Below are 26,811 nucleotides of genomic sequence, written 5' to 3'. Positions count from 1 at the left end.
AACCAGTGAGGATAATTTCATTCAACTTCACTTGCCCCATCACTGAACTGTTCCCACATCCTATCCACTCACTTTCAAGCATTCGTCAACTCATGCTCTTGATACTTATTGCTCATGTATTTATTATTATCATTATTTAGGATTATTTGTCATTATTTAGGATTTTCAGTTTGTTGTCTTTTGTATATTGGTTGTTTGTACACCCTGTCGGATGCAGTCTTTCATTGATTCTATCATGGTTCTTGGATTTACTAAGTATGCCCGCAAGAAAACAAACCTTAGAATCACATATGGTGTACTTTGATAATAAATTTACTTTGAGCTTTGAATTTCTGAGATACTCTGGCACCAACAATCATTCACACATTCAAAGTAAGTTAGATCACATTTCTTCCTTACTTAGTTCAACAACTGAACCTCTTGACCACGTCTGCATGCTTTCATGCATTGAGTTGCTGCCACACGATTGGCTGATTAGACATCTGCATTAATGAGGTGTTATAGGTGTAACTAATAAAGTAGCCACTAAATGTATATTGGAATTCATTTGTCAATTTTATGCCTAATTCCACAAAAAATCTATAAATTAATGAATGTAATCTACATGAAACTGTCTTATGTTAAAATTCAAGTTCAAATGGGCTTTTCCCACCGTAAGAGTCAAATTTTATCACTTTGAAATGAAACCAAAAACTAACATACTCTGAAACTGCAAATGAATGGGTGAGTTGTATAATTCAGTCAAAAGTCAAATAAATGGCTCAAGGTAGTAGCTCAAGGTAGTAACCTGCCTTCAAGGGCAATTAAGGGCTAAGCATTAAATGGCATCTTTACTACTAACATCAAAATCTTTTAAGTATACAGTACCTGCAGTTTTTGTAACTCCATGGAAGTCATGAGTAACCTGAATTTTCCAGTAATACCACTTTCCTTAAGATATATATTATTTATATGCATAACAACATTTGAATTAAGCATATCTTTGGCATCCTAATATCTATGTCTTCTTAACATTTTATTTCTGCCTTGCATTCTTCCAGATCCAAACCCACTTCTATGACAAATAAAAGATTGGCTATATATCCCTGCACATCAATACTAACCCTAAAAGATGAAGTAGGGTGGTCTCAGTTCATTTCCTCATGGGCACTAAGTGTGTGGCCCTGTAGTATAGTGGTTAGCACAACTGCTTTATAGCGTCTGCTATCACTGATTGGGTTGAATTCCAGTCACTGTCTGTAAGGAGTTTCTATGTTCTTCCTGTGATCATGTGGGTTTCCTCTGGATGCTCTGGTTTCCTCCCGCATTCCTCAGACATACGGGTTAAGGTTAGTAAGTTACAGGCATGCTACGTCCGTGTCAAAAGTGTGGCAATACTTGCTGGCTGTCTACAGCATAATCCTCGCTGATTTGATTTAACACAAACAACACATTTCACTTCATGTTTTATTGTACATGTGACAAATAAAACTAATCTTTTCTATCTTCTAATTTGGTAATTTTCCTCTTCTAATAAAAACAACATCAGTTCACTGATGGATTCAGTATTAGTTGGTAAGAGTTAAAAGCATTGCCTCACTTCCAGACAGGTTTTGGCAGACAATATTTGGCACGCAACAGAATGATCCATTTTTCTAAACTCCCCTCACATTTAAACTTCAAAATTTGAAAATAAATAAAAACTTTGGTGCAGGAATTATAATTTTTTTATTAAGACTACTTACAGTAAAATATATCAAAATATTGATAGGAATGCCTCAAGTGCAACATGTTTCTACCATTACCAATAAGTGGCAAAAGTAATTTTATTTAATCTAAATAGTTTATAAATACAAACTCAGGACAAATATACAAAGCAATTTAGAATTCTTTCACTCAAAAGCAAGGTTCGATACAAATGTATTTGGCTTTATACAAAGATATTGAATGTTTTCTTTTCCCTTTCTTATGCAACTAAAGTCTGTTATATCATGAAGTTGTTCAATATTCCGCAGTCACTTTGCTTTTCCATAAAAAGGCTTAGATGTCTCCAGTCATAATGGCAATGAATTCTTCCTGGTTAACTTAAAAAAAAACATTTATGAACAATTTTGCAACAGAAGTTTTTTTTAAACTAGAAAGGAATTAAACATGATTCACTTCAGGCACCAGGTCAGTACACGAAGAAGCATAAACAGGGATGTCTAGTTGGTTTCATTTGAATTTTCTTGATGTCACATCTGCTCAGTTTCTATGCAGAGCCAGTGATCATCTTGTATTATATGGATTAACAAAGAGTCTACAGATTTCTCAATGTCATGACCCTGCTATAAGAGATTTTTTTAGTGTAAAACATTCAAATTTTATATTATACTAGAGACAAAGATACAGACACTCTGCACATTATACATACTGTACATTATCTCATTAGATTGTAAGAAATATTCATGCTCTTTCTGGAATCAGAAAAAATGTGTCAAACATCAAGAAAATGAAAAATAAAATCAAATTATAAATCAGTTAATAGTTCAACTACGAAGACAATATACATTACAAATTTGGAAGTATCTGTAACACGTTTTAAAAAACAAATCTGAATGACATTTACAATAGTTTATAAGGGTCTGATAAGGAAATATCTAAGCAAAAAGGTAACTAGACAATCTGACATGCAAAAGGGAACCTCAGGGATTTAATATTGCCATATGGCAATAGCCAAAAGTTATTGCATATCCTTTAAATGTTTTCTCAGAATGTCCTCCTCCCAATATCGTAATGGGTTGCTGAAGTGCTTGATAAAATACTTGAAACTGACTATTGGAACAAGGAAATACTGCTAAGTTATTTTGGTTACTTTGCTAAAAGAAAAAAACAATTAAGTCTCAGCTCAGCTGCTCCAGAAAACAGTAGAGGTAAAGGTACTCAAGAATACAAAACACTACAGCAGATTTTGTGTCACCTATTCTTACAGAATTACTCTATTCTAGATATAGAATGTAAAAGTGTACAATAACAAAGGATTTAGGACTACAGTATTTCCATACAGCATAGGAAATGATTGTTGCAGTCTTATCAGGTCCATGCCAACCCAACAGCAATTGTATTCTTCCACTAATGTTCCCTGTAATCTATTCCCCCACATTCTGCTCAATTCCTTCTCTCAGATTTGCCACTCATCTACATACTTGAGGCAATTTACAGTGGCCAATTAATCTACAAATCCACACATCTAAACCCCAAGTTGCTGGAGCTGTGCAGCAGCAACTCTACTACCTGTGCCAATGTGCCATTCCAGTAACAAGTACCAAAAACGTTATTTGAAGGTGCCAAATAGGTCAAAAATGAATCTGATTATTCTCAAACATACTAAATAGGTCTTCTTTCACAGTCCTTCAAAGTCAAGAAAAACTTTTATGTTCTAAGATACAGTAAATAATTAAAAGAACAACAGAAGTTTTGTATTATGAAAAATACATTAGATTGAACAAAAGATTAACAGCATTTTGCTCAGTTGGTGACATTATTCATTGCCAATTTTAAATTACTGAAAATGACTTAAAAATTCACTTACTCTCTCCATCTCCATCTTTATCAAACTCATCAATCATCGCACGTAGCTCTTCATCACTCATATTTTCACCAAGCTCTCTTGCAACTCGGCGCAAGTTACGAAGATTAATTTTACCAGAGTCATCATCATCAAACAGTTTGAATGCTTTTAGCATTTCTTCTCTTGGATCTCTGTCCAAAATCCAGTCGGTCACTATCCAGTAAAATAGCAGAATATCGTACATTAAATGTAACTAATTTTCATACAGTTTCCAAATTAGAGGAGAAACTAGCTTTAGAAGTTGCAGCTGTGAACTCGCTAGGTTTAAATATACATCACTATTAGTTCTAAAACCCACAGATTGGTATATTTAAAACAGAAAAGAAAATGGAAGATGGCAGAGGGGGAAAACTGTTGCTGAATAGCTGAGTATGTGCCTTCAGGCTTCTGTACCTCCTACCTGATGGTAACAGTGAGAAAAAGGCATGCCCTGGGTGCTGGAGGTCCATAATAATGGATGCTGCCTTTATGAGACACTGCTCCCTAAAGATGTCCTGGGTACTTTGTAGGCTAGTGCCCAAGATGGAGCTGACTAGATTTACAACCTTCTGCAGCTTCCTTTGGTCCTGTGCAGTAGCCCCCTCCATACCAGACAGTGATGCAGCCTGTCAGAATGCTCTCCACGTTACAGCTATAGAAGTTTTTGAGTGTATTTGTTGACATGCCAAATCTCTTCAAACTCCTAATGAAGTATACATGCTGTCTTGCCTTCTTTATACTGTAGCTGCATCAATATGCTGGGACCAGGTTAGGTCCTCAAAGATCTTGACACCCAGGAACTTGAAACTGCTCACTCTCTCCATTTCTGATCTCTCTGGGATTGGTATGTGTTCCTTCGTCTTACCCTTCCGGAAGTCCACAATCAGCTCTTTCATCTTACTGATGTTGAGTACCAGGTTGTTGCTGCAGCATCACTCCAGTAGTTGGCATATCTCATTCCTGTACGCCCTGTCGTCACCACCTGAGATTCTACCAACGATGATTGTATAGTCAGCAAATTTATAGATGCTATTTGAGCTATGCCTAGCCACACAGTCATGTGTATATAGAGAGTAGAGCAGTGGGCTAAGCACACACCCATGAGGTGCGCCAGTGTTGATCGTCAGCGAGGAGGATATGTTATCGCCAATCTGCACAGATTGTGGTCTTCCAGTTAGGAAGTCGAGGATCCAATTGCAGAGGGAGGTACAGAGGCCCAAGTTCTGCAACTTCTCAATCAGGAATGTGGGAATGATGGTATTAAATGCTGAGTTACAGTCAATGAACAGCATCCTGACATAGGTGTTTGTGTTGTCCAGCTGGTCTAAAGCCGTGTGGAGAGCCATTGAGATTGCGTCTGCCGTTGACCTACTGTGGCAATAGGCAAATTGCAATGGGTTCAGGTCCTTGTTGAGGCAGGAGTTCAGTCTAGTCATGACCAACCTCTCAAAAGCATTTCATCACTGTCGATGTGAGTGCTACCGGGCAATAGTTATTAAGGCAGCCCATGTTATTCTTCTTAGGCCAGGGGTGTCAAACTCATTTTAGGTCACAGGCCAGATTGGGCAAAATGCGACTTCATGCGGGTCGGATCAGTTGAGCACGTATGCGTGCTCCCACAGCTTTCGTTGCCTTCATTTATTCAACCTGCTCTCATGTGTCTCAGTCTCTGCTATAACTACAAAGTGTTTCACTTTACGAATTTTGTTTCTTATGAAGTAGATTGCCTAGCAAGCATTATTTTTATGATTGGTATTAACTTACAATTGTAGGCTACAAGAAAGTAGTGATGAGAGAGATTGTTTTGGGAGCCACACACTTTCCATTAATAATCCATTTGAAATCGAACATTAACAGCCACAAATGTCGACTTAACGAAACAAATTGTAAATGTAGGCTACACAACTGCACCTAATTTTTATTAGCCTGCTACCAGCAATCAAACTCAGACAATGAACACAGTTAGCCTCTAATTTTTATTGAAGTGATCACATTTACAATAATAGAAGTCAGAAAATGAATGAACCGCAATATTGTGACACTCAATATTTCATAATGCATTTTGCTTACATGTCGCAGTGCATCGAACAGTGTCACTCATTTTTCACTTGCTGTTTCCAGACACCTGACATCTCTTGGCTTTAACCAGCCTGTCAACATCAGGGCAGACAGAAGGAAATCTGCAGATGCTGGAAATTCAAGCAACACACACAAAAAATGCTGGTGGAACGCAGCAGGCCAGGCAGCATCTATAGGAAGAGGTACAGCCGACATTTTGGGCCGGGACCCTTCGTCAGGACTAACTGAAAGAAGAGATAGTAAGAGATTTGATCAACTTTCCAGCTCTTAGATCCACCCCTCCCCTCCTGTCTTCTCCTATCATTTCAGATCACCCTCTCCCCCTCCTACTTTCAAATCTCTTACTATCTCTCCTCCTCTCCTATGCATGCCTCTCCTCCTCTGTCTCTTCTTCTCTCATCTTTTTTTGTCCTGACTCTTTGATCCTGGAGTCGTGCAGCCCTGGCCTCATCCGATTCTTGTTCTCTCGCTCTCCTTGCCACTTCCCGATGACGTTTGGCATCATCTCTTGACCATAATGTCCCCCTTCCCTTTCCACGTGGCATAATTAGGCTGACCAATTTTTTTTTTACCCTAATGCTGGATAGAAGATACGAAGCAGTATCACCAAAGGATACTGATTATTCTTGATGATGTGGTTGGCACTCTCCTAAATGGACGTGATATGGTCACCGCTGTCTTTTGACTGCAGCAAAGGGTTTTATGGGTGTCTCGAAGTACGTCATTACAATAAGATTTAATTATCTCTTACTGATGGGTGGCAGTTAGATCAGTCCCAATCCTGCACATGCTGATGGTGGGGATTAGCAGAATGTGACCCCACGAAATAGTGCTGCCCTGCCCTTTTGCTCCGGTAGGTGTCACTGCTGAGACCTGGCCGTGCGCATGCATCGAGCTGTCGCAACCCAATTTCCATGATGGCCAATCCGGTCTCGAGTTAAAAGGGAGCCTGTTTATTTTGGCAAATGAGCAATTTTATACGAATATATAACCCTGAACTTTGCCTGCATTCTGTAAGTTAGTGCATTTTAATTCAATTCAGCCAAAAAAAGTGTCGCTGTAATGCACCGTTTGCACTAATTGGAGGTGACAAACAGACAGACAGAGCATGAGAGTCTTAGTAGTATATAGATAGAATGAGTCCAGACCCACAGTCTCAAATTTATATTTCAAAGCCGAGTTACACTGAACTTCAATTAGTTCCATTTGGAGTTCCTCCAGCACATCTGATGCTGTGTTGACGGCAAACGGCGAGCAAAATAGTGAGAGTTCCTTCTCGAGCTGAGTGAAGACTTGGAAACGATCCTGAAACTCACTTTTCAGCCATGATATTTTGTCCTTGTACCTGTCCATGTTGTTGTTATTCCCAGGAGTGACACACACAGACTGCAAAGAGGGGAAATGAGCTGGGTTGCTCCGGGACAGTTGCATCTCCCACAGGTCTAATTTAATTTGAGAGGCATGAATGCTGTCATAGTATTCCGTAACAAGTTTGTTGCGGCCTTGCATGTTAACATTAAGCACATTTAAGTGCTCTGTTATACCCACCAAAAATACAAGATCATGAAGCCAGTCTGGGACATCCAGCTCTGCCACTGGCTTCCCTTTCTCGTTGATGAATAGTCCAATTTCCGCAGGTAATTGAAAAAAACGTTTGAGCACAACCCCTCTGCTCAACCAGCGGACTTCAGTGTGGTAGGGTAGGCCGTGTCCGATATTACTTTCGGACAAAAGAGTGTCAAGTTGCTGATGGTTGAGCCCCTTAGCTCTAATAAAATTAACCGTTTTGATTACTACATCCATGACATTGTCCATTTTCAGCCTTCTGCTACATAACGCCTCTTGGTATATAATACAATGAAAATTCCAGAATTCCTGCTCTGGATTCTCTGTCTGAACTTTCTCTCCGAGTTTCACAACAACACCTGCCTTTTTTCTGACCATGGATGGTGTGCCATCTGTTGCCATGCTGACAGTGTGACTCCAGGCAACCCCCAGTCTGTCTAAGGCCTCGACAAGGCTGGAGAAAACGTCTTTCGCCGTTGTGGTGTTTGTCATGGGCACCATCTCCACAAACTCCTCGGTGACGGTCAAAGATGCATCAACACCACGAATAAATATTCCCCATTGAGCTACATCAGTCACGTCATTGCTCTCATCAATTACAATACAGAAGGCAATAAATGACTTCACTTTGTCTTTTAGTTGACTGTTCAAATCTCCTGCAAGGTCCCCAATTCTCTCTGCCACAGTATTTCTTGACAGGCTGATATTACCAAAAGCCTGTCTCTTAGGGCACACCAGCTCAGCCGCCGTCAGCCTGCATGCTTTGATGAATTCTCCCTCTGAGTATGGCTTCGACGCAGCAGCTATTTTGTTGGCAATAATATAGCTGGCTTTGACAGCTCCATCATGAGTCTCTCGACTTCTGGTGAACACTGATTGCTGCTTTTTTCAGACCTGCTTCAAGCTCGTTTACCTTTTGCGTACTGAGTCGTCCTACGTACTTGTCATATTTTTCTCCATGTGACGTCTCAGTGTCGTTTGACATGGTATTCTTTTGCCACAGCCACTTGTTGCGAGCATATCAGACACACAGGTTTGCCATTGACCTCACAGAAGAAATAACTATCTTGCCAATTATCGTTGACTATCCGACCTTCGATGTCAACTTTTCTTTTCTGGGAAAGCATTTTGAACCACAGCAGCAAACAGTCTCAGCTTTGCTACAGGTGTTACTTACCTGAGTACTCTGTGTGTTTATACTGTGTCTGACGATGTAAGTGGGGCCCTAATGGTCTTCAGTGCAGAGTGGTAGGTGCTTATACGCTGCGGGTGGTTAACTGCCGTCTATTGTTTTCTAAGTACACACAAGCTGCCAGCGCAGCAGGTGGCACAGACAGCAGTGGGAGAGAGAGCGGTGAGGGAGACAGAGAGCGGCTGCCGTACAGATACATAATAAATTGTCGTGAATATACTTTTTTTTCCCCCAAATCATTCCCACGGACCAGACTGGACCCCTTTGTGGGTCGGTAGTTTGACACCCGTCTTAGGTGTTGATATAATTGTTGCCTTTCTGAAGCAAGTGGGAACTTCCACCCATTGCAGTAAGAGGTTGAAAATGTCCTTGAATACTCCCAGTAGTTGATTCGCACAGGGTTTCAGAGCCTTACCAGGTACTCCATCGGGGCCTTCCGCCTTGCGAGGGTTCACTTTCTTTAAAGGCAGCCTAACATCGGCCTCTGAGACGGAGATCACAGTGTCATCAGGTGCAGCAGGGATCTTCACATCCCTTCCAAAGCGTGCATAGAAGGCATTGAGTTCATCTGGTAGTGAAGCATCACTGCTATTCATGCTATTGGGTTTCGCTTTGTAGGAAATAATGTCTTACAGATCCTGCCAGAGTTACGGTGCATCCGATGTCACCTCCAACCTCATTCGAAATTGTCTCTTTGCCCTTGAAATAGCCCTCTGCAAATCATAGCAACACACACAAAAAATGCTGGTGGACGCAGCAGGCCAGGCAGCATCTATAGGGAAAGGTACAGTCCACGTTTTGGGCCGAGACCCTTTGTCAGAACTGGCATCTGCAGGTTTCCTCGTGTCTCCGCAAATCATATCTGGTTTACTGGTACAGGCCTGGGTTGCCAGACTTGAGCAGATGACGTACCTCCTGGTTCATCCACGGTTTCTGGTTTGGAAATGTACAGTAAGTCTCACCCACATAGGATTTAATGAAGTTGGTAACAACAGTAGCATACTCATCCAGGTTTAAAGATGAATCCCTGAATACAGTAGAATCCACCGATTCTAAGCAGTCCTGTAGGCGCTCCTGTGCTTCCCTTGTCCATACTGCTCACTGACATCACTATGGGTGTCACTAAGACCACTCAGCTGCAGGCCTTTGCTTCATCAATAACCTTCCTTCCAGAAATTCAGATCATAAGATATAGGAGCAGAAGTAAGCCAGTCAGTCTGTAGAGCCTGCTCCACTATTCCATCATGGCCAATTTATTATCCCTCTCAACCCTTTTTTCCCTGTGAAATGGGAATGTTCACTCTACAACATTCAAGTCTTTTCACATCTTTTCAACAAATGAAACACACCATGCTTGTGTGTGCAAAGACCAAAAATAACATCAAGGTTTGGGCTGATGGACATTGATATTTAATGGCATCACTATTTTTCTCCAACACCAACATCCTGCGATTTTTCATTAACTAGAAACTCAGCTGAACTAGCCAGGGATCAGATCTGGAAATCCCATATCAAGACTCTTCTTTCTATTTAAAATTTTGATTTAGGTGAAATTAAAGTGTCCTGGCTTCTCTCCACCCCACGTCATTAAAGCCCTTGGCAAATGCAAGTTCACAATGCTGTACAGCACAGCTGCACCACATTCTATTTTTAATCATGATCAACATTCAGTATCATCGAGTCCAGTTTAGAGATCACTACATAACCTTCATCTCTGAAGGAGGGGAGGAAGGATGAAATAACATTTCATTACGAATCAGTACCTTGAAATAGGATTCTCCAAGCATGCTAAAATGAGCAACTTGGTTTTTTTGAGCTAATACCACAGAGTCACAAAACCAAGATGGATAATTGAAGTATTTGTGCTTTCAAGATAATTTTATAGTCTACCTCCCTTTATGTTTCACTGATTCACTTAGGTTTTTGTTCTTGAGAAGGTCTTGAAACACTTTCAACCATTATACTTTTTTGTAAAGATATTCCTTTGGCATGATGTAAATTTACCATCAAAGTATACGTCACCATATAGTTCCAGGATCCAGTGACAATGAAGGATTAACAATATTTTTCCCAGAGACTCTGTAAGTGTAGTTCCACTGGGCAATAGTGCAGAACTCATGATGGTAGAGGTCATAGGTATTAGGGGTGCATCATATTCCTGACTTGCATAGAGCTCTAGGGAGTTTCAGGTCACTGAATGTATGACCTGCCTCTGGCCTGCTCTTAAAGCCATGGTGTCTGTGTCTGATCTATTTGGGGTTCTGTTCCATTGCTTCTCCAGGATGTTGACGTTAATGCCACTGTAAGTGAAGGATACATGGCTAGACTCTCTTGTGGGAATGGTCACCTGCCATTTTCAATCGTACTGTTAACGTGGTAAAGAAAGCAAATGCAATGTTGGCATTTATTTCAAGGGGAGTAGAATATAAAAGCAAGGAGATAATGCGGAGGCTTTATAAGACACTAGTCAGGTCACACTTTGGAGTATCGTCAACAGTTTTGGGCCCCATATCTCAGAAAGGATAGAAACATAGAAAACCTAAAAGATGTGTTGTCATTGGAGAAAGTCTAGAGGAGTTTCACGAGGACAATTTTGGGAATGAAGGGGTTAAAATATGAGGAACATTTGGCAGCTTTGGGCCTATACTCACTGCAATTTAGAAAAATTCTGGGGGATCTTGTTGAAACCTACTGAATGTTGAAAGGGAGGGTGGATGTAGAAAGAATGTTTCCTATGGTGGGGGTATCCAGAACTAGAGGGCACAGCCTCAAAATTGAGAGGTGACCTTCTAGAACAGAGGTAAGGAGGAATTCTTTTTTAGCCAGAGAGTATTGATTCTGGGGAATGTTCTGCCACAAACTGTGATGGAGGCCAGGTCCGTGGGTATATTTAAGGCAGAAGTTGATCGTTTCCTGATTGGTCAGGGCATCAAAGGATATGGCAGGAAGGCAGGTGAATGGGGTTGAATGGAATCCAGAATCAGCCATGATGGAATGGCTGAGCAGACTCGATGGGCTGAATAGCCTAATTCCGTTTTCTATGTCTTATGGTCATTTATCAGCCTATGCATGAATACTGTGTAGGTTCTTGCTGCATACAAGCACAAACAGCTCATTTGCTGAGGAGCTGTGATCAGTCTCCATTTCTACTTGGTTAATGAGCTGTAATGCACAAATCAGGCCCTTCAGTCCACATGTCTTTGAGCATCATACTTGTATCTATCTCTAACTTTCCTTCTGGAAGCTCTCTCCAGATAGCAACTACCTAGTGTAGAACAACTTGCTCTCCCCTTTCACTTTAAACCTCTGCTCTCTAGGCTCACTCACTCTGGGAAAAAAGACCAACCATCTACCCTATCTATGCACCTCCATCCTGTACAAATTGAAGTTCATCCTCAACCTCCTATACTACAGCAAGAACAAACTCCACGTATCCCATCTCTCCCTGCAATTAACATCATCGACTCCAGAAAACATACTGGTGAATCTCCTTTGGACTCTCTCTAACACTATCACATCTTTTCTGAGGTGTGGTGACTAGTACTGTACACCATAATCTAACTGTAACTTAACCAAAGTTACATACAGCTACAACATAACATTCGAGCCCTTGCTTAGACGCCTCCTGCTTATCAGACATTGCAAGGGAGGAACAATCTACTTTTGCCAGATCTTCACACAACTGAAATCCTCCTTTCCTTATTTTCCAACATTCTCTTTTTCCATGATTTCCTTGAGACTTACCAAACTATGGTTACTGATTCCTAAGGATTCCTCCATAGGCACTTTTCACTTACCTGACCTCATTCCCAAAGATGAGGTAAAGAACAGTACCTCCCTTGTAGAACTATCTACAAACTGTTTAAAAAAAAAACCTTTGGTTGTATTTTACAAATCTCATCCCAAAGAGGAAATGGACCAAAGAGAAATCATATTTAACTCTTGACTGGATTTTAACACCAGAGATGAAGTGAGAGCTGCCACCTCGACATCAACACAATACTTGACTGTGTGGCATCAAGGCGCTCTGAAAACTGAATTCAACGGACATTAAGTGGAAAGTCTCTGGTAGTTAAGATCAAAGTTTGCACACAGGATTTGATCAAGTCTCATGCCCTTGAGTGGTCCCCAATCCTAAAGATCACCATAAAGTCCATAGATCAAGGAATCCAGAAACTGTAGTTACAAAATGATGCTCACTCTAACACACCCAAAATCTTAGCGTCTTGCAATAAAATGCTTATAAAAAGTTACGAAGCTACAGCTTTTTGATTATATTTTTGTTGCTAAATCACAAGCTGCAAAATGATATTACATTTAAAAGTTGTCAGAACAAAATCTGCATTAGGGAAAATCTTGGCGGAAAATGTCTGGTCAAACATCCCAAAGAACAGTACTTCAACAGGAAATGTGCAGATACTTCAATACGAAAAAGGCACAAATGGGCCCAACTTCCAGGCACAGAACTTAAATCTTGAAGTTTAACCAGTAGTGATTCCCAATGTCAATACATATCCCATGGAGGGGAAGCCAGGTTAATATTAATAAGTGTGGGTAAGTATTGTGGAAGTATCAGACTAAGACAGTGAATGGAGTTTGTATGAAGCATAAACAACAGAATGGACCAGGACAGCCAAATGGTATTCTTCTGTGCTTCAAATTCAATGCAATACAAAAAGATCCAAATTGGATTTCATAGTCAGGGAAAAACACATTCTCCTAATGCCGAAATGGGAACTCTACAAATTAAAAACATGTCTGTGTATAGAGAATGAAAGGAATTACCAACTTCACTGAAGTCCTCGAAAGAAATTTTGCCAGTGCTATGCCGATCATAATCTTTGAGAATCTTCAAGACATCTGCTTTCTTTACATCAAATCCCAGAGCTCTCATTGCAACCTAACAACGCAATCAAAAAAATTCACAAGCCATCCAATATCACAATACTACAACTCTAAAATGAAGCACTGGATTTCTGACATTCATTTTAATTTTTCTCCATCATTAAAACAAGCATGATGAATGATCTCATCTCAGAGTACAGCTTGCTATGGATTACAAGAGCATTCAGTTAAAAAGCAATATTCCCACACATTTTGCCAAGCACTTAATGGAACCAGCTCTTCAAGTGGGAAGTTTATTGCTATGAGCTTGCAATAAAATAATAAATAAGAGACCAGTGCATAAAGTAAAAATGCCAGCAGTGAGTGATTTGCCACATCAGAGAGCACAGCATACCCACGTAATCAGTAAAAAACATGAAAGAGAATGAAGCAGCTGGCTGTGGTGAGATGGCACAATTAAAATTATAATGACCTAATTGAGTTCTACTGTACTGAAAATTGATAGACAAAAGTCTTCCAAACACTGTCCATAGTAGTGCAGCAGTTAGCGCAACACCATTACAGCTCAGGCACTGGAGTTGAGAGTTCAATTCATCCATAAGCTGTCTGTACGTCCACCCCACGGAATGTATGAGTATTCTCCGGGTGCTTTGGTTTCCTCCCACAGTCCAGAGACACACCAGTTAGTAGGTTAATTGGTCAGTGTAAATTGTCCTGTGATTCGGCTAGGGTTAAATTGGGGGTTACTGGACAGTGCAGTTCAAAGGGCCAGGAGTGCCTATTCTGCGCTGTACCTCCATTAATTAATTAAAGAGGTCTTAACCAATTCAAATCTGTGGTATCATTACAGAACAAAATTAAACTGACACAAGACATATTCCATCTTGGGCTGATGAAGCTGTCACACAAAGCAAGGGATCCAAGACAATCTGCAGCAACTGAAGTAGGAACCCTGCGTTGGATCTGACTGTTTAATTTTAATTGTTACTTTCTATGCAGTTTAACAATTATATACATAATTTATTTGTATATATGCATAAATGTTATGCCTTTATATGCATAAGTTTAATATGCCTTTAGTGGTTGTACAAAGTATAATTCTGAAAGCTTCCTCGTCCTTTCATTAAGTGAATGAACATTTTCTCATTAGTTAATTTTTACTGTAATGTTGAATAAGTAATTTCTAATTGTTATATATGGAATTTTCTTACCTTTGGACATAAAAGTAGCTGTATAATGCCACATGCCATCTTTAGATACTCTCTTTTTTAAGTAGTAACCCACCCCCCCCATCACTGTTCTGTTCATGTTCTCTTTGGTCTATCAACTCTTAATGAAATGATCATGAAACGTGTTATGCCTGTTCCTGTCCTCTACGTTTGTAAAAGAACCTTGGAGTTAAAAACCAGTATCCAACACCCAGGAACAAATTCTACCTTCAGAAGATAGGTCAGGTGCAAAACATGTATTTGCTCTACAGCACTTAACACAAAAGATCAAGAATAATCTTATTTCCAAAATAGAGGGAAAGCAAAGTGCTTTCAATTCTATTACAAGGATGCAAATCAGTGATAACAATCCTTTCATGTTCAGTTCTCAAATATGTCAAGCTTTCCTCAAACTTACTCATGTCATTTTGTTAAGTATGAAGCCAACATAGGATTTGGAACCATGAACAGCAGAAACTAGACAAGTCTTTTATAGCATGTCACATGCCCAATTTCCATTCATTATCATGTGCAAAATGCACAGAGGAACACCACCATCTCATATACTTTTTTGCACTATTTATTATGTAATTTATAGTAATTTTATGTCTTTGCCGGTGCAAAACAAATTTCACGTCAGTAAGATAGTGATAATAAACCCTATTCTGATACACATTTTAGATGTACATTTTTCTTCTTCCTTGCAGGGATAAAAACAGAACTTTGTACTCAACTGTGCAGGGACCGTCACCACTTGGACTGCAGCAGTTTAAAAACATAGTCATAGTAGTCATACTTTATTGATCCTGGGGGAAATTGGTTTTTGGTACAGTTGCACCATAAATAATAAATAGTAATAAAACCATAAATAGTTAAATAGTAATATGTAAATTATGCCAGGAAATAAGTCCAGGACCAGTCCATTGGCTCAGGGTATCTGACCCTCCAAGGGAGGAGTTGTAAAGTTTGATAGCCACAGGCAGGAATGACTTCCTATGACGCTCTGTGTTGCATCTCGGTGGAATGAGCCTCTAGCTGAATGTATTCCTGTGCCCACCCAGTACATTATGTAGTGGATGGGAGACAATGTCCAAGATGGCATGCAATTTGGACAGCATCCTCTTTTCAGACACCACCGTGAGAGAGTCCAGTTCCATCCCCACAACATCACTGGCCTTACGGATGAGTTTGTTGATTCTGTTGGTATCTGCTGCTCCAGCACACAACAGCAAACATGATAGCACTGGCCACCACAGACTCGTAGAACATCCTCATCATCGTCTGGCAGATGTTAAAGGACCTCAGTCTCCTCAGGAAATAGAGGCGGCTCTGACCCTTCTTGTAGACAGCCTCAGTGTTCTTTGACCAGTCCAGTTTATTGTCAATTCGTATCTCCAGGTATTTGTAATCCTCCACCATGTCCACACTGACCCCCTGGATGGAAACAGGGGTCACCGGTGCCTCAGCTCTCCTCAGGTCTACCACCAGCTCCTTAGCCTTTTTCACATTAAGCTGCAGATAATTCTGCTCACACCATGTGACAAAGTATCCTACCGTAGCCCTGTACTCAACTTCATCTCCCTCGCTGATGCATCCAACTATGGCAGAGTCATCAGAAAACTTCTGAAGATGACAAGACTCTGTGCAGTAGTTGAAGTCCGAGGTGTAAATGGTGAACAGACAAGGCAGTCCCGTGTGGAGCCCCAGTGCTGCTGATCACTCTGTCAGACACACAGTGTTGCAAGCACACATACTGTGGTCTGCCAGTCAGGTAATCAAGAATCCATGACACCAGGGAAGCATCCACCTGCATCGCTGTCAGCTTCTCCCCCAGCAGAGCAGGGCGGATGGTGTTGAACGCACTGGAGAAGTCAAAAAACATGACCCTCACAGTGCTCGCTGGCTGGTTCAGGTGGGCGTAGACACGGTTCAGCAGGTAGACAATGGCATCCTCAACTCCTAGTCGGGGCTGGTAGGCGAACTGGAGGGGATCTAAGTGTGGCCTGACCATAGGCCGAAGCAGCTCCAGAACAAGTCTCTCCAGGGTCTTCATGATGTAGGAGGTCAATGCCACCAGTCTGTAGTCATTGAGGCCGCAGGGGTGCAGCGTCTTTGGCACAGGGACGAGGCAGGACGTCTTCCACAGTACAGGAACCCCCCGGAGCCTCAGGCTCAGGTTGAATACATGGCGAAGTACTCCACATAGCTGAGGGGCACAGGCTTTGAGCACACTGGTACTGACACCATCCGGTCCTGCAGCCTTGCTGGGTTGAGACGTTTCAGCTGTCTTCTCACCTGTTCAGCTGTGAAGCCCACCGTGGTGGTTTCGTGTGGGGAAGGGGTATAGTCATGAGAGCAGGGTGGGGGACTGTGAGGAGGGGTAGGAGGGGAGAGTGGAATATGTGTTGGTTGGGGGCCGACAACAGATGGCTCATGTGAGGGATGGGCAGGGGCCACAATGTCAAATCTGTTAAAGAACAGGTTAAGTTCATTGGCCCTGTCCACACTGCCTTCAGCTCCTCTGTTGCTAGTTTGCCGGAACCCAGTGATGGTCCTCGGATCCCTTCAGACCTCTCTCATGTTGTTCTGCTGGAGTTTCCACTCAAGCTTCCTCCTGTACCTGTCTTTAGCCTCCCTGATCCTGGCTTTCAGGTCCCTCTGTATTGCCCTCAGCTCCTCCCTATTTCCATCTCTAAATGCCCTCTTTTTTTAGCGTTCAGGATGCCCTTAAAGTCCTTTGTTACCCATGGCTTGTTATTTGAATAACAAAGGACAGTTCTTGTCGGAACGTTGCAGTCCACACAGAAGTTGATGTAATCAGTGATGCACTCTGTGAACCCATCAATATCCTCTCCATGTGGCTCACAGACTGCCTGCCAGTCTGTCACCTCAAAACAACCCTGGAGCACCTCATAAGCCTCCTCCGACCATTTTCTCAGTGTCCTCAAGATTGCAGGTTTACTCTTCACCAGAGGCACGTAGCAGGGTTTTAGATGCACCAGGTTGTGATCTGACCTTCCCAGTGGGGGGAGAGGAGAGGAGTTGTATGCATCCTTAACGTTAGTGTACATCAAATCCAGAGTCCTCTCCCCTCTGGTTGTACAGCTCACATACTGCGTGAAGTTGGGCAGTGTTCTAGCCATGTTAACATGGTTGAAGTCACCCGAGATGGTAATGAGGGCACTCGGGTGCTGGGTTTGTAATCTGGCTATGACGGTGTAAATGATGTTACACGTCGACGTTGGGTTGGCAGAGGGAGGGATGTACACAACAACCACAATTGCATGCGAGATTTCCCTTGGCAAATAATATGGCCGAGTCCAACAGCAAAAAGTTCAATATCTGGGCTACAAACACGTTCCTTGATCTTAATATGCCCAGGATTGCACCATCTGTTGTTTACCAGAACCGCAAGCCCCCCCCTCCTTTACACTTACCGCTCTCAGTGCAATTCCGGTCAGCTCGAACGGTCTGGAAGCCCTCTATGGAAACGCTTTGATCGGATATGTCCTCGTGCAGCTACGTTTCCGTAAAACACATGAGACTGCTGCCCGAAATGTTCTCTGACTCCTGACAAGCTCCATCAGTTTGCCCATTTTATTCCCCAGCAATCTCACATTTCCCATGATAACAGAGGGGAGACATGGCTTATAACTTCTCTTCTCCATAAGCCTCTGTTGTCTCGACGCGGTCCTCTTCCCTCGCCTTTTTGATCCCCCTCTGCATCCTCTGTGTGTTTTCCTCCAGATTTCAGCCGGGATGTCCACTGCTCTGTTCGCTAAACCAGCCGGCATGAGCGCAATCAGCTGGTCCCTGGAATAAACAATGCGGCCATCCTGCTACCACGCTAACGAGACGTGTCCAAATGTAACTATTTCCAGCGCTAAAAAAACAAGTAAAACTCTCTCCACAACTAGGACTTGGCAATAAATGCTAGTTATGTCATGATACCTCCTAAGTCTACAAAGGATTACAATACGCCTGTACACTTCATGTTTCTTCACTTACCAACTCCCTTTGTACAACTCTTTCATAATATAGTTTTTTCCTTCTGCAGACCACCCTTTTGTTTTTTCATCCTTTCCCATGTTTGGTTTATTTGAATATCTTCTGAACAAATACAAATCTTGTGCTGATGTAAAAAGTTAATTTGTTAAGAGATAATGCCTTTTTTTGTTCTGTTATTCTACATATTCTGTCCAGTCTAAGTATTTCAGATTTCTTAGTTCGGATTTTCAGCACTTTTGTTTTCTCCTCTGTCCATGTGTACCAGCAGACAACACAATTGTCAATCAGTTTGCGATTACTGCCATAGATAAAAGCAAAAGAAGTTAATAAACAACATTACTTTATATAGCAATGACGATGGAATTAAATAAGAAAATGCACCTTCAATTCATGATAATCTATTGCTTTATCCTTATCCGTATCAAATAAGTCAAATGCCTCCTTAACTTCCTGTTTCTGCTCTTCCGTCAGTTCTCGCCGCTTTTTCCTTTTTGACTTATCCATGTTAAGCTCCGTTCTGAAACAGTTAATCACAGATTACATATTGCTATGAGAGGTTCCCTACTAAATTCTCTCTTCCCCCCAGATGCCACTTGATCTTCAGCATAAGTAACATTTTCTATTTATGTGACCATATAGTTGTGGAGGTGGATTTAATTAATGCAGAATGATTAAATTATCTTAAAAGTATAGTTGGTGGAATAATCCCAGGATCTTCTACATTCATTTCGATTAATAATTGCAGAAATTTGATGGGTGGCACATTAGTTTGAATCATTTCTTTTTGGATGATGCTGAGTAAGAGAGGTAAATTCATTTACAAAATTAAAGTAAACTAATATTTTAGCTAATGCTTTGCTAGATTTCTCTATATAATCCAGAGCTCCCAGGTACATTCAAAATCTAAAAGTTCAATCTGTGCAAATGGCTAACTCTTCAGTTATTTACAATGCTATAACCCAAAGAGTTGAGCCCGCTATTGGTCGGGGTTGATCGTGGATGTTGTGTCCCGGCTGTCTATGTGTTACACAAGCCAGGGCAGTACGATATGGAGAGCAAGCTGTTGCCCATGCAGCAGGTTCCCCCTTCATTCAATTGATAAAAGATAAGGAGTGGCAGAGACCGCTACAGTTTAACACCAATGGCATCGCAGGAGTAGCCAGTCAGCATTGAAGTCAATGTAGGACTGCCTTGGGCAGTGGTTCCCAACCACAGGGCCACAAAGCATGTGCTACCGGGCCGCGAGGATACAATATGATTTAGCGGTATAATATGATGAGTAAAAAACAAAAGTCACTTGAGAGTTTCTTTGGAAGAAGTGGTAGGGGACAAAAAAGGCCTAACAATGATGATAATGCAGAGACAGTTGAGGCCGAGACTGCAAAAAAAAAGAAAGCTTCCTTCAACAGAAAATACGACGAGTCATGCATAAAATATGGCTTTAATGTGACTGGTGACTCGCACGCTCCAAGCCCCTGTGTGTAATATCTGGAGACAAGCTGTCTAATGAGGCAATGAAGCCCTCAAAACTGATTCGGCACCTTGAGTCCAAGCACCCTGCACTTAAAAGACAAACCCATTGAGTCTTTTGAGTGGAAAAAACTTGAGCAAGCGGGACAGAAGCAAGTGCTGAGAGCCACCACCTCCACAAATGCTGCTGCTCTGAGAGCGTCATACTTAGTGGCTAGCCATATTCCTAAGGCTAAGAAACATCTATCTGAGCAGCTTTGCGAGGAAATGGATGCAGAGCACAAACGCCTTCTCTTACACACTGAAGTCAGGTAGCTATCAAGGGGGAGAGCCCTGGCCAGGGTTTTTGAGTTAAGAGAGCTGCTATAGAGATTTCTTTCAGGAAAAGAGTCACTACTGGCAGCGCACTTCAGTGACGAGGAGTGAATAGCAAAACTCGCTTATCTGTGTGACATCTTCAACCTGCTCAATGAACTCAATTTGTCACTTCAGGGGAGAATGACAACTGTCTTCAAGTTGGCAGATAAACTTTCTGCTTTCAAAGCCAAACTGGAACTGTGAGGACAGCACGTAGACACGATATGCGCGATCACATATCTTTGCTGTTGACAGAATCCGAGCGTTATGCATAAGGGCTACGCCGTAGGTCTGATTTATACTTTTGCGTACCCCTACGCCGTAGCGAGCATGCGTAGTTGTGTCTGCGTCGCTCTGCAATTCACCACCAAAACGCTAGTTGGCGGTGGGGTTTCTATGCTGCTTTGTTGAGTTTCTTCGTGAGAGACACGGACGAGGAAATGCATTTCAAATATTTTCGGATGTCGGCAGGTAGATTTGACGATTTGGTTCATTGTCTCCAACCATTTATTTCGCATCAGTGTACAAACATGGCGGAGAAAAGCAACCGGAAATGCGTATGAGGAAATGCGATGCTACCAAGTGGACCAATCACAGTTGGTGCGGTCTGCGTCACTGCAACGCGTGAGTTACATTTTTGGGGAGGTGCACGTCACCCTACGGCATAGGGTACGCAGTACCTATGGCGTACATTTGACACACAAGTATAAATCAGCCTATACTTCCCAATCGCAAATGACCCAAGACGTGTAAAGGAATAGGTCCGTGACCCATTTGTGAATGTCCCCGGTGAATCATCCATGTCAGCGTTGGAAGAAGATCAACTCCTGAAGCTTGCAAATGACGGCGGGCTGAAAAGTATGTTTGACATAACATCTCTGCCGGCATTCTGGATCAAAGTCAAGGCTGAATATCCTGAGATAGCCACAAAAGCACTGAAAACGTTGCTTCCATTTCCAACATCATATCTCTGCGAAGCAGGGTTTTCTGCAATGAATGCAACGGAAACTAAATTGCGGAATAGACTGGACATAAGGAACCCCCTTCGAGTATAGCTGTCTCCCATCACACCTTGTTGCAGGGGAAACAAGCTCAGGGCTCCCACTGATTCAGCGATATTGGTGTGTTGCAATGATTTTATATGTTCATACGAGGAAAATATGCGCTGTGTGTTTAATATCCAAACATTACTTAAAATGATATGATGCTATTGACTTATAAGTGACTTGTAATTGACTTATCACTATATTCATGCCAGGAAAATATGCGCGGTGTGTTTAATATTAAATTCGTTAGATAAACCCTTTTAGAAACAAAATTGAGTGTATTAGCCACTTATAAGTGACATAGTTGACTTACCACCTATATTCCGGTTGTTATATACCCCCCCCACCCCCCCGGTCAGCCGGTCCATAAGAATATTGTCAATATTAAACTGGTGTGCAGTCAAAAAAGGTTGGGGACCCCTGGCCTTAGGGACTCCAGTTCCGGATTTTTCCCTCAATGATTACTCGTGAAGTCTTGCCCTTGAGTGGGTACAAAGAACATAGAATAGTACAGCACAGTACAGGCCCTTCGGCCCACAATGTGCCAACCCTTAAACCCTGCCTCCCATATAAAGCCCCACCTTAAATTCCTCCATATACCTGTCTAGTAGTCTCTTAAACTTCACTAGTGTATCTGCCTCTACCACTGACTCAGGCAGTGCATTCCACGCTCCAACCACTCTCTGAGTAAAAAACTCTCCTCTAATATCCCCTTTGAACTTCCCACCCCTTACCTTAAAGCCATGTCCTCTTGTATTCAGCAGTGGTGCCCTGGGGAAGAGGCGCTGGCTATCCACTCTATCTATTCCTCTTATTATCTTGTATACCTCTATCATGTCTCCTCTCATCCTCCTTCTCTCCAAAGAGTAAAGCCCTAACTCCCTTAATCTCTGATGATAATGCATACTCTCTAAACCAGACAGCATCCTGGTAAATCTCCTCTGTACCCTTTCCAATGCTTCCACATCTTTACTACAGTGAGGCGACCAGAACTGGACACAGTACTCCAAGTGTGGCCTCACCAGAGTTTTATAGAGCTGTATCATTACATCGCGACTCTTAAACTCTATCCCTCGACTTATGAAATCTAACACCCCATAAGCTTTCTTAACTACCTTATCTACCTCTGAGGCAACTTTCAGGGATCTGTGGACATGTACCCCCAGATCCCTCTGCTTCTCCACACTACCAAGTATCCTGCCATTTACTTTGTACTCAACCTTGGAGTTTGTCCTTCCAAAGTGTACCACCTCACACTTCTCCGGGTTGAACTCCATCTGCCACTTCTCAGCCCACTCTTGCATCCTATCAATGTCCCTCTGCAATCTTTGACAATCTTCTACACTATCTACAACACCACCAACCTTTGTGTCGTCTGCAAACTTGCCAACCCACCCTTCTACCCCCACATCCAGGTCGTTAATAAAAATCACGAAAAGTAGAGGTCCTAGAACCGATCCTGTGGGACACCACTAGTCACAACCCTCCAATCTGAGGTATAGCTGCAAAGTAGCAGAAGTTGGAAGTCAGAGTTTTCCCTCTCCTAGATGAGCTGCCAACCACGGCTTATGAGCCCCATCTATCTGAAGTGACTGGTTTTAAAGTGCCAGTAACTTGCCTTTGTCCCTTCTCCTGTCAGTAGAAATGGATCCACTGGGCTTAACAGCTAAACCACACATGAAGTCCAGGAGCTGGACTTGGTTGTCACAGGCTATTTGAGACACACACTATTGGGAGCATCTAATAGGTAGTGGGAGATTATGCACACTATCATCCCTGGCTATGACAACCTTAAGGAACCAATTATTAAAAGATTAAATGAGTAAATACAATTAAAATACATTAAAGCACTTATGAATAAATTAAAACATTAAAATGAAGCAAACTAAGTAATATATTTACGTTTTTCACAAGGTCAGGATTGTATTTAAATACATCAACGCCCCATGACATGAGCTGGACTTGGTTGTCAGAGGCTATTTGAGACACGCCATTGGACACATTTAATATATAGTGGAAGCTATCATCCCCAGCTATAACAACCTCAAGGAATCACTCAAAGAGTTATTCCTAATATAAAATAATAGCTTTTAGGCTCAATAAAAGGTGTGGGGGATGAGGACTCAGCTTCACGGCAAGCATCTCCCTGTAAAAGTAAATTTGGTACAGGTATCTATGGAGCAATTAAAGCTGCCCAAGATGAACTTCTGGCATCCATGCCTTTGCTGCATATTGCTGTCAAGGGTTTTCAATGTTATTCCTTTGCTGATCAAAAATCCTAGACTCCTGACACAGGCGGCATTATACAAAGCTGCAGATGCTCATGAAAGCCACCCACCAATACCTCCTGGCAAACATCTGACATCCTTCAATCTTGTAGGCCCCCTCTCAAAAAAAAACTCATACCAGGCCAAACAAGAGGGGGTTCACTAATCTAGTTGCTGTATTTCTCACAAGAGATCTGTCCTTCCAGGACAGAATAAACAATTAATCAATGGATTTTGTTTTCTCCTTGACAACGTCTCCAACAGTTTATCCCGATGATAACCAGGCTTCACCCTTGTAGATATTCCCTTTGAAGAATCCAGGCACTCCTCCGTACTCACCGCAGTTTAAAACCAACTGATGCTACCTGATCCGTTTTCAGCAATTTCTTATTCCAGTAACTAAGTATGGCCCAATTTCTGAATGCAGCATTCGAATTTGACGCTCCCCCCATCTCCCATCCCATGAGATGTTCCTTTCTGGAACAAACTACCAGTCATGCAAATGCCTTACAAGACCCATATCAAGTGTGTCAAGTACACGAATTTCAATGATGACCATACTTACTAACTACGCTAAGTGTAATCTCAAAGCTCACCTCAGGGCAACACTCATCGCGCCGACAGCTTCCCTCTGCGGCGGCACGACCTTCCTCAACTCCCATTGGTCGATATGCCGTTCGTCGCTGAGAGGCGGAAAGGAACGGCGTTTGTTTATTGGCTTGCTGGACTGTCAATTAGAGGACTCCACGCTCGACGCCATCATCGGCAGAGGCGCGAGGAGAGACTGTTATTACCCAGCAGCCACGGCGGGCGAGAAGCCGGATGTGTCTGTCTCCCAGGGCAACACCCCCAACCTGCGGCAACGACTCTGCCTTTCGCATCGGTGACAATAGAACTGGGTTGCAACTCCAGCCTGACGACATGAACAGTGATTTCTCACTATTCCAGTCGTTTATCTCCCCACTCCCTTATTCTGGATCCCCTCTTACCTCTTCTCGCCTTCCCTTTCTCCTATAGTCCACTCTCCTCTCCTATCAGATTCCCTCTTCTGCCCTTTACTTTCCACCCAGCTTCTCACTTCACCACCCCCATCCACTTAAGCACTTTCCACCTACCTAGACATCTATCCAACTTTCCCCAACCCATCCACTTTCCCCCTTAAATGGTTTCACCTACCACCTCCCTGGTTCTTACTTCACCCCCACCACCAACCTCGCTTTCTTACCCCTTCCTCTCCAGTCCCGATTAAAGGTTTTAGCCTTAATCATCAACTAATTATTCTCTTCCATATAAGTTGTCTGATATTTTGTGTGCAGCTCCAGACTGCAAAGGTTGTATTATATTTCCTTCAATGCATCTGAGGGAAGTGACAAACGAAGAGATACGATATTGTTGCTGATACACAGATGTGGTTGAAAACACAAGAGACTTTACAGATTAGAAAATTCTGGACCAACACGAAAATCCTGAAGGAACTCAGCAAGTCAGGCAGCATCTGTGAAGGGAAATGGACAGGCAACATTTTGGGCCAAGGCTCCTCATCAGGGCTGGAAAGAAAGATAGCAGAAGCCAGAATGATGGGCAGGAAGAAGACATAATTAAAACTGCGAAAATAATAGTTAAGAAATTAACAAGCTGATAGGACCAATGAAATGCAATGTGGAAATATTACAAGATAGAAATTCAAATTCAAGATTATTTCCAGTACACAAATATAAAGAAGAACGGAACAAGTATGAGAATAAGGGAAGGCGATATATAGGTTGCAAATCTCAAAGTGAAAGGATATATATGTGGACAAATTGCTGAAAGTGACAGGTTAGTTTGAGAAAGCACTTAAAAGAATACAGAATCCTGGGCTGGATGAACAGTGACAGCCCGAAATATCGTCTGTTTATTCCCCTGCCTGAATTGCTGAGTTCCTCCAGTACTTTGGATGTGTTGCTTTATTGACACTTAAGTGGCCACAGCTCGAATATTATACCCAGTTCCAAGTATCAATTTCCAAAAAGATGTTTAGATCTTAAAGGTGCAGGAGAAACTTATGAGATGATTCCAGGAATGAGGGACTTCATAGACATCAATAAATTAGTGAAATCAGGGTTGTTTAGACGTTAAAAGGGACTGTTTTCATTGGCAGAATGGGGTTAGCATAACACTTCACAGTGCCAATGATTAGGGTTCAATTCCCACCACTTTAAGAAGTTTGTACGTTCTCCCTGAGACCGCGTAGTTTTCCCCCCACATTTCAAAGACATGCAGGTAAGTAAGTTGTTGGCATGCTATGTTGGAGCCAGAAGCACGGCGACACTTGCAGCTGCCTCCAGCACATCCTCGGTCTGTGTTGGACTTTGACGCAAAAAAAAATTTCACTGTATGTTTTGATGTACATGTGACAAATAAAGTTAATATTTATCTTTAAACTTTAGAACTAGAAGCCATGGAGTAAAGGTGATGGGAACTATATTAAAAGTGACATGAGGATTTTTTTGCAACAAAAATAATAGAATGCCCTACAGAAAGTTACTCTATGAGATCTGTAAGACCAGCATTTATTGTGATGGAGCACTGCTTAAAATATCAGATTAATAATTCAGCAATTTTGGCTGAAAATGTAAGTACACAGTTCATATCTTAATGTGACAGCAGTGCAATTTGAATTCAGATAATAAAATGGAATTCAGAAGAATACTGACAACAACAAAACTACCAATTTTTTGTAAAAATGGTTCAATTCAGTTTTTCTTCAGTGGAGTAAATCTGCCACTCTTGTCTGCTCTGTTCAAAATATAATTCCAAATCCCACCCATGTTGTTGACTCTTAATTGCTGCTGAGCAAGGCAATCGATGGTATAATTATTGCAATGTTTCAGATGGGAAATTTTTTCATTACTTATCTAGTAACTTTTAAGGCTTGATGGGTTCGTCTATGCTGTAACATTGTTATAATTCTGATTGTTATAGTTTTTTTGTTTATTAATAAAATATTTTGTCTTAAATTTTATATGAAAAGGAGAAGGAATGGCTTGATTTATTGAATCCTTACTATTTTGAATCAGATTCTTTACATACAGTTGCAAGAAAATTGCAATTACCTGGTTTTCTGCATTAATTACTCACAAAATGTATTCTGATCTTCAACTAAGTCACAATATAAACACAATCTGCCAAAACTAATAACACACAAACAACTGTACCTTTCATG

The 26,811-nt window shown here is 41.7% G+C and overlaps 1 protein-coding gene across 2 annotated transcripts; it reads right to left on the bottom strand.

The window, feature by feature from the left end:
• Positions 1–1,547: 1,547 nt before the first annotated feature.
• Positions 1,548–24,264, bottom strand: cetn3 (centrin 3). Of its 2 annotated transcripts, none has more exons than XM_072281241.1 (5): positions 24,172–24,224; positions 18,848–18,983; positions 13,191–13,305; positions 3,551–3,742; positions 1,548–2,063 (listed from the first exon to the last, which is right to left on the bottom strand). In XM_072281241.1, the coding sequence occupies exons 2-5, from the start codon at positions 18,968–18,970 to the stop codon at positions 2,020–2,022; spliced, it is 474 nt and encodes a 157-aa protein (XP_072137342.1). In that variant the 5' UTR covers positions 18,971–18,983; positions 24,172–24,224; the 3' UTR covers positions 1,548–2,019. The 2 variants fall into 2 exon arrangements, with proteins under 2 accessions (XP_072137342.1, XP_072137341.1); XM_072281240.1 differs by having other exon boundaries at positions 1,549–2,063; positions 24,203–24,264.
• Positions 24,265–26,811: the final 2,547 nt, after the last annotated feature.

The sequence above is a fragment of the Mobula birostris genome, chromosome 17, assembly GCF_030028105.1.
Source record: "Mobula birostris isolate sMobBir1 chromosome 17, sMobBir1.hap1, whole genome shotgun sequence".
Classification (NCBI taxonomy): Eukaryota; Metazoa; Chordata; class Chondrichthyes; order Myliobatiformes; family Myliobatidae; genus Mobula; species Mobula birostris.
The sequence above is the reverse complement of the archived record's forward strand: the minus strand, read 5'-3'. Positions and strand labels throughout refer to the sequence as shown.

Excerpts from the sequence above, each read along its gene's own strand:
- cetn3 (XM_072281240.1), bottom strand. Across the intron at positions 13,306-18,847 it reads TAGATTATCATGAATTGAAG|GTTGCAATGAGAGCTCTGGG; the intron begins GTGCATTTTCTT and ends TTGCGTTGTTAG. Across the intron at positions 3,743-13,190 it reads CGAGGACTTCAGTGAAGTTG|TGACCGACTGGATTTTGGAC; the intron begins GTAATTCCTTTC and ends TTTACTGGATAG.